Source organism: Physella acuta, unplaced genomic scaffold (genome assembly GCF_028476545.2).
Source record: "Physella acuta isolate Inbredline_101_S28 unplaced genomic scaffold, ASM2847654v3 ptg000600l, whole genome shotgun sequence".
In the NCBI taxonomy this organism is placed as follows: domain Eukaryota; kingdom Metazoa; phylum Mollusca; class Gastropoda; family Physidae; genus Physella; species Physella acuta.
In genome coordinates, this window is record NW_026732119.1 from 1657892 (window position 1) to 1671448 (window position 13557).

General features: G+C 32.8%; 1 protein-coding gene across 1 annotated transcript; it reads right to left on the reverse strand.

Moving 5' to 3' along the window:
• Positions 1 to 467: 467 nt before the first annotated feature.
• On the reverse strand, positions 468 to 782 carry LOC131947604 (S-phase kinase-associated protein 1-like; the record flags this gene model as incomplete). Its single annotated transcript, XM_059308841.1, has 1 exon — positions 468 to 782. A coding segment is annotated over one exon (315 nt), but the record flags the coding sequence as incomplete, so codon positions are not given.
• Between the last annotated feature and the right edge of the window lie 12775 nt (positions 783 to 13557).

Sequence of the window (13557 nt, forward strand, 5' to 3'; positions counted from 1 at the left end):
AGTAAAATCAACCGTTAGAACTTCAGTGATTAGTTAAGTTATAAAATAAAAAATAAAATAAAAACAACAACCACTTAGAGTTTTACATCAATTATTTGAAACAAATAAATCTTCTTTCAATGCTCCATCTTTTTCTTGTGAATTTCTCTTATAGTGTTAATATCACACTTTGCTTTCATATAGTCATGTTGTACTAATATTAAAATGTACATCATGTACGTATAGTATTAGCGTGAGTTGTACTACGGCACTGCTGTAACTGGATAGAGTTAAATAATTTTTTTTCAATTAGTTTCTTCTCATCAATTTGTTTTTTTAAACATATGGGAAACCACTTTAATCTATTATATCTATATTATATAAAACCGATACCCCAGTTGTAGTAAAACAATTTTGCAAATCCTTGTTCATTTTATTTATTATTATTGTAACAAAATAATATTTAAAATGTAACAAGCTTTCTAGTGCTAATAGTTTATTACACCAAGCAAGCCTTTGATATCTAAGTAGTTGGTAGCCAAAATCAACTCAAACAAGGTGCTCTGGTCAACTTTAAGAAATTCTGTATCCCAGGAACAAACATCATCTTTTCTTTTTTCTTTGTTTTCATCATCTTCAGGTGGTGGAGGGTCATCCCGATGGAAGTTACACCATTGAATTACCTTCTTTAATATAGCAGCATTAACATTAGGTAGTGGAACAGGTTTATCTTCATCCTCAACCATACCCAAATATTCTAACATGGTTTTAACAGTGACAGATTGTTTAGCTATCTCAACATTTATTGATTTTACAATTTATATTATATTCAAATGCAATTTTTTTTTCATGTTCAATGTCAAACAGCTCCTCACGCCAAAGAGGACGCTCACCATCATCCTCCTCATCTAACTCTTCCTCTTCCTCAGCGTCGCGCCCGTCTACTACGCCCTCCGCATCGGTCCACACTTCAACGTCAACAGAAACAAAACACTCGACTGGTTGGTGTATGCAGATTACGGCACCACTGTTGAAAACGTTTCTTTTTCCATCACGGTCTTTGCGCAGCTATCCTCCTGCGCATGCGTTATAACCTGCACGGTCGTTTTAATTATAAATCTGACCCGGATGTCCAAATGGCGCAAGACTAATTTAGAACCTTCCTCAGCGAAACAGATGATGTCTAGTCGCGATAAACGGGTTGTACTGATGATAGCCTCCATTTCTTGTATCTTCATCGCGTGTTTCCTACCCAGTGCAATCAACCTGACACTGATGCTGCACTTTTCCCCCAACTACAGCATCGTGGGCCCGTACCAGAACAGTTTCCAGGTGTCGTGGTCCATCCTCAACACGCTGGAGGCCACCAACAGCTCCGTCAGCGTGCTGGTGTACTACAAGATGAGCAGCAAATTTAGGCTCGTCTTTAGGGAAACGTTTTGTACAACACGTTCAACTGGAAACTAAAGCCTTGGATTATTTCATCACGTGGGAGTTAATTTTTAAATCCTGAAAACATTTACCTATCAATGAAAATCCAGAACGGTATTTCAAGTCACGGAAAAAATTAGATAACGTGCAAGTCAAGATGTAGTTTAACCTTATTATGAACTTCACGCAAGTAAAATTTGGTTGAATTTTATTGAAATTAAAAAAAAAAATTACTTGAAACATTTAAATTCGTCACATTCGGTGTCTAACATGATAGCAAAATACTTTGGTCACACTTTGAACAATCCTTCTCTCGCACCTCCGGAATATGACGTCATTTATATACGATCCTCCCCCCCCCCCCCCCCCCACCCTCACAGTATTAAAAAAAAATATTTCTTTGGTAAACGAGTGATTTAGTAAACACGAATAGAGGCCATGAACCAGAGGAGGCCTTTCGACTTATTAATCTTATAAAAGCAATGCTAATATTAGTCATTAAACTACATTCATCGAGTACAGAGAATTATCCTGTTAGCATCCCCCCCCCCCCCCACACACACATACAGTGTTTAATACTTTGCTTGCGGTTTTTGTTGTCAATGGGTAAAATCATTTAAATTGATACAAATTAGTTGACCTTACCAAACATGTTGCTATTTGAAACAGCACTAACTCAAATAGTCTTTATTGAGCGTTGAAATTGTCTAAATAATCGAAATCAGGGGTCGGCAACCTTTTGAAGCGGAAGAGCCAAAAGTTACAATTTTCAATATTTCCCTGGTTTTAAAGAGCCACTAACATTTTTTTTTTATTTCAAATATTTTATTTTTTATTAAGATTATTAGTATTTGTTCAAGGAGCTGGAGAGCCGCATCTTGATATCAAAAGAGCCGCATGATGCTCGCGAGCCGCAGGTTGCCGACCCCTGATATAGTTTAGAAAACCGTGGCGGTATGTAAACATTGATAAATTTAAATTCCTGTATCTTATGTAATCAGTTATTCTAGTTAATTAATGGTTGTATATAAAACTGGGTAAAAGTATTAATAAAATCAATACATAATAAAATCAGACAACATCAGAATATAACGCATTAATATTTACATTTTTGTATTTTATAATAAATGATGTAGCCTATAAAAATAATTTTACAAATGAATGTAATTATTTTTTTTTACCTTTTAAGAAAATATTTCTTAGTTGCCTACTATAATTATCTCAAGTGTACTAATGGGAAGTAACTTAAATAAATTTAAGATTATTTTGTTTTAAATTTTTACAATATAATTCGAATATAAAAGTTAAATAAAATATCGCGTTTAATGTTAAATACATGTAAGTAAACACAACCTAACCCTTAACGCCAACTGTCGCGAAGAAACTCCAAACTGGGTTCTTACACGTCGCCAACCTGACGTCGTCCGACCAGCTTACTGACATGTTTTCAAAACAATTTGATTTCTTGTGGTTTGTCTAGCTATGTATAACAAATCTAAGGAAACCAAGGATTAAATCTACAATCTATAAACAACTTCCACAACACAACACGATTCAAATTAAAATTGTAATGTGTCGAAACCAGCTCATTTAAAAAAATGTTCAAACGTTATGTGATTAATTAGCTCCACTTTGTTTTATTCTATGGTGTTGTAAGGTCGGTATCGAGAGATTTATCCGTTGTAGCACCTTTCCTGTTAGGCTGACAAAGCTTGTACAGAAGCCCTATCGAACCAGCTGTGAGGAATAGAAAGGATATCGATAACAGGGTTGTGTGGTATGTAAACACGTATACTACATTACACTTAGATTTAAAAAAATAAAACAACTATCTCAATCACATGATCCGAAACTTTAAACATTATTCCTGTTTTAAAATAAAAATGAACATTGTTTATTGAATATTTACATTTTGCATAAAAAACATTAGTTGCAAATTAGATTAGTTTTGTGTTTAAAGTAGGATTATTATAATAAACATGAACTGGTATATACATACACAGAGGCTTATACAGGATTTTGTGTTAGGGGGAGCAGCGAGTCGAGAAAAAGGCGCCATATATATATATATATATATATATATATATATATATATATATATATATATATATATATATATATATATATATATATATATATATATATATATATATATATATATATATATATACATATATAAAGGCCTATATATTTTATTTATTTTCTGTACTTATCATCTTTAAAAAAATAATAAAATAACACTAATGTTTGCAGTTTTGAGGCAGTTCAATTGCAAAATAATACGTGTTATTGGATTGATCTTTACTTAATTTGTAAAACCGTGTAAACAAAGATTAGATGCACACAGTGCCAGTTAAGAGAAGTATGAAAGAACAACAAATAACTGGCACCAAACATATCCTAGTTCGAGCTATTTCTTAAAATAGTGTAATCGTTTATGTATGTGGGCTAAAATATTGTTACTGAAATTAAGACGGCATTTAAATGCATACTATTAAGTTTGCACATTAACATTGCACATTCTGAACAAGTTAAAATAAGCGTCGTTAATTACGTTGTTTTTGTTTTTAATCACCATTTGAAATAGGACATGACCTACAATAGTTTACCGTTCGTGTTGATATACGTCAAGGGTATTTGGTCAAGGCGTTTGTTTCTCGTAGCGGGTGTGGGTGGTCTAGGGTTCAAATTTCAGATATCAGGTTTTGTGAATCATATTTAGAATAATAGGAATGTGATATTCTTTTCGCGGGGCAATTTTCTAGTGTAAATCTATCAAAGAGCAGTTCACCCGTCTGCTCCAGTGATTTCTGATACTTAACCCTGGTAACTTGATCTTGTCACTACATATAAAAGTAATGTTTGACTGCTTCTGTATCAATGCAGGATTAAAAAGAAATTAAACATATTTTCTCCTGACCAAAAATGTAATAAAAACATTGATTAGATGCATCTTTCTTTTATAAAAGAAATAATTATTTTATTTGCTTAATGCTTTCAATGTTCTGATAAAAATTCAGTATTTTAATACGAAAATAGTAAACTACATATTGTATACATTTTGACATATAAGTACATTTCAATTAATTTGTTTTAAAGTAGAAAAATAATTTACTTGTTTCTTTTAGATCAATTTATTGTAATTCTATTGTAAATCATCACAAAGTTGTCAGTTGTCTCCCTTAATTTTTCGACTACAAAATTGGAATGAAAATGTATTACTAAATATTTCTATTTTCAACATAAACATATGTTCTAAAGGTTTCAAATAATTATGCAATAAACTCTTAAACGCATTTGCAAACTGCCACTTCAAATTGGATGCATGCTTTTTTAATATCACAAAAGTATGAAGCAAAGCATTATTATATCCTGCCGCCTTTATTTCCTAACGAGAGTGATATCACTATATCCAGCCGCTCATGGTTAGGTACCCATTAAAGCTGGGTGGACTCAAGTCTGACTCGAACCTGGAATCGAACTCGAGACTAGTGCCCTAATGCTTGACCACGCCATCACTATACACTAATTTTTTTAAAAAAAGTAAAGATATTATTAGATAAAGTTAGAATAGCTGATACAATCGGATATGATTAGGATAATCTATGCATTATGATAGAATTAATATTTAAAGAAGAATCAATGTGACGTGTTTTTCTTTTACCCACACCTCCATCTAGTTTATATCCTGATGTAGATCTCCACTAACCACTTTAAATATCGTATACAACACAACAGCTAACCACTATACATATTTTATACAACACAACAGCTAATTACTTCAAATATTGTATGCAACACAACGGCTAACCACTTCAAATATTGTATAAAACACAACGGCTAACCACTTCAAATATTGTATACAACGCAACAGCTAACCAATTAAAATATTGTATACAACACAACAGCTAACCACTTCAAATATTTTATACAACACGGCAGCTAATTACTTCAAATATTGTATACAACACAACAGCTAACCACTTCAAATATTTTATACAACACAACAGCTAACCACTTTAAATATTTTATACAACACAACAGCTAACCACTTCAAATATTTTATACCACACGGCAGCTAACCACTTCAAATATTGTATACAACACAACGGCTAACCACTTCAAATATTGTATACAACACAACGGCTAACCACTTCAAATATTGTATACAACACAACAGCTAACCACTTAAAATATTTTATACAACACAACAGCTAACCACTTCTAAAATTTTATTCAACACAACTGCATGCAGATTGTACTGATCAATTGTATTTCCTTAGGTCTAGATTGGTTAAAAATTGAAAACGATGTAAACATGTAAATCCCAGTTTGATTAAAATACGAATATTATTTTTTTTGTTCAATATAAAGTGTCAGCACACACTGTGTGAGAGTCCTTGGTGGGTCTCTGGTTCTCTTTTCTCAATGTTATGCCAACCACTACTGTGATGTAGCCTAGATAGATGTTCATAAAGAAAGTGTGCTGTGCGAGCGTAAAAAAAGAATTGTGTTAACGAAGTAGTGTGTAAGCATTGTAGTGTAGCGTCAACTTTGTATTGCTAGTCGTTAGTTTTTTTCTTCGTGTGAATGTTCTATGTTTCTCTTGTAGTTGGTGGAAATTATATTTTAATGTTACACATTCACTTTGTGGATTGTATTCTACCCTCAGTAAGTCTATATTAAAATATCTTATCCAGTCCCTGACGTTATCCAAGCATCCTCTCTTTTGTCTCTACCGTCTTCTTCCGCTGGCATCGTTCCCTGTAAATATCTTTTTAAAAACATTGAATCGTTTTCCGTGTTCACACCATTTTTCCTTATTTAGCCTTGAACACGTTAATCGAATCTTCAAGAAACACGCAAATGGTCTATAAATAAACTCCATGAAAATAAACACACATATCTTTTCTGGAGATAGAGTGTCTACGACTGGCGTCAATGTGAGAAAACTAGCATGACTCTTTACAGTCTATGCAATCTATCTTTTGAAATTTGAAAAATGCATTTAATAAAAAGGCTTTGGATTTGAACTCGTGACTTCTCACATCTGAAGCGAGGATCAACGAGCTTTGATCAACACCGAGAGTGAACTAATGTATATAATTAAGGGGAACTACTATAATAATACACTGACGGATCTATGCATTGTTATCTCGCTTTATACAACTTTAGTAGAGAGACAGTGATTATGCTTATATAATATGTTGTGATTACACTCCAAACTGTCTATGTTTATAGCGCATGAAAGTTTCTACCATTTGTAAATTTTAAATTACCAGGGGAGATCACACAACTAAGTTTTTAAAGTCTTTTAAATACCAATAGTTTTATTTATTATACAAACATTTTTGCTAAAAAGTTGTAACAATTGTACTTTCATTTTAATTATAAAACCAATGACTTTATAAACTACTTAAGATATAGAAATGCAAAAATTAAAATTACTTATTAATTTTGCTGTCATTTTGAAGATTAAAAAACATTTTTTTTCTCCAATTGATTTCACCTACTTTATTCTTCCGATATTGTTTTCGTTTATCTGATACTTTCCAAAATCTGTAACTGGCAGCCGAATACATTTCTTGTAGTGCTCCATTCAAACACCTTCATTGTATTCCCCCCACCGTCACCAGCCCCGCATTATATTTGATAGAGCGTTGGGGTCAACCGTGTAGGACGTCCACAAGGAGGATGAGATGGGGGGGGGGGGGGGGTTCGAATAAAGTAGACTTTTGTGGACGAGTGGGGGGGTGGGTTGGAGGTCATTCTGGCCGTCCACATGTTGGACCGCGGAAAAAAAAAACAACAACACACTGCGTTTCAAGTTAATTTTTAAACATTTAAAACAACTGAAACATTGGTTTAAGAGGCAACTACATCCAGGTTTTTAACAGGGACCTAGCGCATTAGTGATTATTCTACGGACGTCTACATTTCCTATTTGATCTATGCATGAGATCTCTAAGTCATCTTTCATGTCTGGCTCCTGGATCAGTCTCTGGAAGTCTGCATACATTTTATTATTGCTCAGATAAAAACATGAAACATCTTAATTTACATGAAGTTACACAATAATTAAAGGCATTCCTGAAGAAAATGAACGTAAGATCGAAAACTAAAAATACACCTGTATATACACATTTAAAAACATTCAACTACACTTTTTTTTCATATTTAAATTTAACATTTGGTTTCAACCCCAACCCTGTGTGATAGCTTTAAAGTGTTCACAGTTAACATCGACGAGGTATATCTATTGTCGGTTCTTAATATAGCTGCTTTTTCTATATTTAACATATATAATCCTCTCTCCCCCTAGTAGGGATTGTTAATTTGTATTTAAAATAGTTTTTTACTGTAATTAACCATTAATTTAACAGGAAATAATTAATTTTAATCTTAATATATTTTGCAATTATTTGTTTTGCCCCCCCCCCCCTATCGTTGTTACCCGTTCAGCAACCCCCGTCACCGCCTCGCGACGCCTCTAGTAAAAAGTTTGCTACCATTAACGTAACTAGCTAATGTTAAGTAAATTCAAATAGTGACATACAAATCGTGTCTGCACTTTTATGCTTTGTTAACATTTTTTTTAACGAGTTATTATCGGTAAGGAATAACTTAATTGTAGATTTAATTATCGTTACAGCGCGGGTTGGAAGTGGAGATTAGCTCCCACTCCAAGGTGGAAATAAGCTCAGACTTTATGGTGAGTATAAGCTCCCATTTCACGGTTGGAATAAGCACCTATTCCACTGTAAAGATAAGCTAATTATTCACAATGGGAATAAACTCTCACTTCACGATGAGAATAAGCTCTAAATTCACTGAGGGGATACGCTTCCACATCAAGATGGGGATACGCTCCCACTTCACAGTGAGGATTAGCTCCCACTAAATGCTCCTTACATCCCACGTCACTGAAAGTTTCTGACAACCAGATCCAGCTCTTGACCTACACGTGTGGCCCAGTCTCTGAGCCCGGCCAATCGCATTTTAAACAAACAATACAAGGGGAAGACAAGTAATATTATGTTATGGTATTTCGATTTTAAATTGGATTGTTTTAAATTTAAAAAAAAAAACATGGCTATTTCTTACATAGTTCATTATAGGTTTCTACAAATACATGATGTAATGTATACGGTAATGTGTTAAAGGCAGACTAAGGCAGTCTTATGTTAGAGAGGCCTAGAGAACAGAGTTAAGAGTTAAGTTAAATCTAGGCTTAGTGTTGGTTTTGGTTCTAGCGCTTGGTTGCATTTGTTATTTAACTTTGGTGTTAAAGTAAGTAATACTATTTATGTGAGAATGCTAAATGCTAGGATTCGTGTTTTACGTTTGATGTTAGGGTTAAACGTTTAAACTAGAGACACGTTTGGTTTACCTTGTAGTTAGTGTTTGTTTTATGTTACGTACTTAGCTTAGTGTATACCCTGTATAGATGAATGTTTTATATGTCCTAGGGACTATATGATAATTATAATGTTAAGACAAGACTTTCGGACAGGCAAAGAGGCAGTGACCTAATTATAAGTTAGGATTTTTTGCAGCACAATGTAAGAGATGAAACGCTAATCTTCTGTTTTTATCGGCGTTGTTTTATAGACTTGAATATATTGTGATCATACTGTAATATATCCTCTGCATAATTATTAAGATAAAGAAATTGTTTACCTATTGTACATTTAATTAGTATGATTACTATTTTTTTAAACAAGTTGGAAAAAGCATATAGTTTCAAATATGTAGCTTCTTTATTTTAGGAAAGTAGGTGTACTTTCAATGTAGTAAAATAAATTAACCTTTCCTACAATGCACCGCCCTTTTCTCGTAAACATAAATTTTAATTCTTCTCTACAACACAGCAATGTTGCAACTTGATGGATCTGTTTTATCTGGGTTTCTTTTTGTTACTTCCCATATCATAGTTTAATTAAAAGTAAGGGAAACAACGTAAAATTAAGTTATCAAATTTACAAAAATACCGATGCCTCAGTGGAAATATAATAATTATGTAAATCCTAGTTGATTTTGTTTTCTTTTCTATAAGTATTAATAAACTTTATGTACTACTTTTGCCTGTCTTTAAAAGTGTATTGATTTTAATAGAAAAAAATATATTCCTAATTAAATTACGAAACTTGTAATTATTTAAGATAACTTTGCTTTAATAAATTGAATTCTCTATATTTGATCAATTTGTTCCATATTTCTTCAAGTGCTTCAAAATACTTATACAAGATTTCTTGTGTTAATGAATTCACTCGCACGCAAGGGTCGTAACCTGCGGCTCGCGAGTTGCATGCGGTTCTTTTGATGTTAACATACGGATTTCTATTATAAGTATATTCTTTTATTATAGAAACTAAAAAAAAATATACTGTAAAAACAAAAACTTTAAACAAAATTAAAAACAATGAGAATAGGTGGAGTAGAGTGTATATATGGACAGTTGACAGCCTAGGACATTAGGCATTAGGCCAAGCCTCACAACTATGCTGTGGCCAGACCCGTGGCAATGGTTCCAAACTTTCCACTACCGAAGTGCACATACAAATGTTAGTGGCTCTTTAAAGTCTGGGAAATTTTGTAGATTGTAACATTTGGCTCTTCCGTCTCAAAAGGTTGCCGACCCCTGCTCGCACGAACCAAGCCAGCCTAACCATACAACTAATTGCTAGACACAAACACACGTACACACGAACATACATGCAGTATGTATAGTGTGTGTCGCAACAAATGGCTTATAGCGATACATTGGGACAGTAAAGTTCCTTTTTCGAACCTGAATGTGCAAATGAAGTAGAGTCAACCTAAGTCTGAGACGTTGGTATATGTAACACAGCACTATGTATAGCGGCTTTTACTTTCTCTATCATTGGTTACAGCACTATGTATAGCGGCTTTTACTTTCTCTATCATTGGTTACAACACTATGTCCAGCCGCTAAAACTTTCCTTTCTACAACTTGTATTCCTGGATTTCCTCTCAGAAAATGTGCCCATTCAAGAACAAACTACAAAGCCGTATCTGTTTGATGTTGAAGTTTTCTCTCCTAGATGGATTGCTGTCCCCAGCTATCGAGACTCATCTACTTAGGGGTTTAACCTAGGGACTTGTCGGTGAAGCATTACCAGCGCGACCACTCCATGTTTTCTAAAGATTTGCATACGGATTTTTAAAATGCTTGAAGTGTATGTAATGATATTAAAAATAGAATAGTAAAATAGACGATACAAGACGATATGATTAGGATAATCTATGCATTATGAAAGTATTAGAATTAAAAAATTTGAAGTGTTTTATTTTTTTACCCACACCTCCATCTAGTTTATATCCTGATGTAGATCTCCACTAACCACGTCAAATATTGTATACAACACTACAGCTAACCACTTCAAATATATTATACAACATAACAGCTATCCACTTCAAATATTTTATACAACACAACAGCTACAAACTACATGCAGATTAAAAGTTGTCACTGATCTATTCTATTTCCTAAGGTCGATATTTGGTAACACCCGTCTGACATCGGAACATTTAATAAAAAATATATTCACTTTTTAAAAATAAAATTTACTATCTACAACTTAGAAAATTTTAACGAAATTTTCCACATGGAAGAGCTATTGTATAAAACGATATTTACATACACAAAAGGGCAATCTTGTAGACTTTAACCGGCGTTTTAAAAGTTTAGAACAGATTGCATTGTTGAAAATAGAAAGTTTGGAAATATATTTATTTTCAGATTATGTGATTTAGCAGTCAAGAGAAACAGCTTAAAACTCCCTATTAAAAATTACACAAAACAGCAGTAGATTAAATTATTCTAAAAGTAATAAACACATAATTTTACTATAAAGTTGCAAAACATTGCAAATTTTGTGTTTGTCAAAGACTATGATTTATACGTTTAAATGTTTACAATTTTAAAACATTTTTTTATGGTAGCCTTAGACAAATGAAGATATTTTTCTTTATAAATATGTTAATGACATCTCAATTAAGAAATAAAAGAGTGAGAACGGCCGATAACGCTTGGTTTTTTGCAATGCACAGCTTTTATTTAATAATTGGAATTGTTTAATTTCAGAAACAATTAAAATTTAACATTGAACTAATTAGATAGAAAATGGAAATTCAAAACTAATGCAGATATTCTTTAGATAATTTCCTGAGCAACCATTTTGTTGTCTTTATGTACACAATGAACGTACTTACAAGAAATAACACTTAATAAATACATACACACACGTACAATAGCACACGCACACTCACACAAGCGTACAATCGCACACGCACACATGCCCACACGCGCGATTACGCACACGCGCACATACACATATGCGCACACGAACACACATCTTAAAGAAAGTGTTTATGCAGTGTATGATTTTTTATTTTTATTTTGCAGAAATGCTGTTAAATCTTTGTAAAGCATAGACCGATGTTAGTACCTGAAAAACATGCAATTTTATCTTTATGATTTTAACACAACAATCCCAATTTTTTTCGTACCAAAATAAAAATAAAAGTTATTGAACATTGCATTGCTTTAAGATTTAAAAAAAAATAGCTAATTTAAAATAAAATTAGCTCATCTACACTATTTGAGCAGTAAAATCAGCAGTTAAAAAGTTAAGTAATTAGTTAAAGTAATAAAATTTAAAAAAAAAAGTCTACCAAATTTACATCAATTATTTAAAACATATGTATCTTATTTCAATGATCCACACTTTTCTTGTGACTAGTTCTTATAGTGTTAATATCACACTTTGCTGTTCTATAGTCATGTTGCTATAATATTATAATGTACAGTATGCACGTATAGTATTAGCGTGAGTTGTACTACGGCATTGCTGTAACTTGATAGAGTTAAATATATTTTTTTAATAGTTACTTCCCATCTAAATATTTTTCAATACATATTTGTAACCACTTTAAACTAGTATAACAAAGTAATATAAAACAGACAGCTCAGTTAAAGTAAAACAATTTAGTAAATCATTGTTCTTGTTATTTATTATTATTGGAACAAAATAATATTTAAAGTGAAACATTTAGTTTACCAAATTACGTACACGGACCCAGCCAACCCAACCATACAACTAATTGTTAGACACAAGCACATTTTCAACTGACCGCATACTTCACATATAGACACACCTCTGTGATTACTGAAAATACAATAAACACTAAACCTTTACTCATCCAAATATGAATGTTGTATATATGGCGTTGTGATTAATTACTTTAGTTGCCTTATTGTTTTTACAAGCTTTTATTTAACTAGCTTCCCCCTGTCTGTCTTCCTCATGTATGTTATGTGTTATCGTTGTATTTTTGTTTTTACGGTACTAGATTTTGTAAAGTCATTCTTATTTCATTAAATAATTTTATGTATATAATTATATCTGTCATTGTTTACTTACACTTAACAATGTGCAGGTGGATTGTGAACTAAACTCACGCTATACTAAACTCACTAGACATACTACATTTGCGATAAACTAAATTCACGATATAATAAATTCATGATATATTACACTAACAATATACTAAACGTACGATATACTACATTTAATATATACTAAATTCACAATCTACAAAACTCACGATATACTAAACATGAAAGTTTATGTTTTTCTTCATGTTTTACCATGTCTCTCTGCAGTCGTCCTTCATATCATGTACACCCTTTCGATATCAGAAAAACATTAAATCCCCACTAAATGTAACCAGGGTTGAACATCAAAGCTGTCAAAAATCAAATGTGTAAAGCATTCTTTTTTTTATTAAAAACGAGCCGACCCGCGGCTTGTCATACGCCGCTATTTTGTTTTTTTTCTTCTTTTCAGTAATTTATAATTTGTGAATTCGACAGTACCAATGCTGCCACTGAAAATATTGGCTTAAAAAAACTAAACCCCCCTTCCCCCCCCCCCCCACGTGAAAGCAGCCTTCTCTTAGTTACCTCCTCTAAGTTTAAAATCGTTTCAAACTAAATCATCTGCCCCTTATAGCCGTCACCAAACCCGTATCTATGATTGTAAAAAGTAAACAGCGTGACCACAGCTCACCAGACAATGTGGGGGTGGGGTGGGGTGGTAGTGATAGTGATAGAGAGAAAGA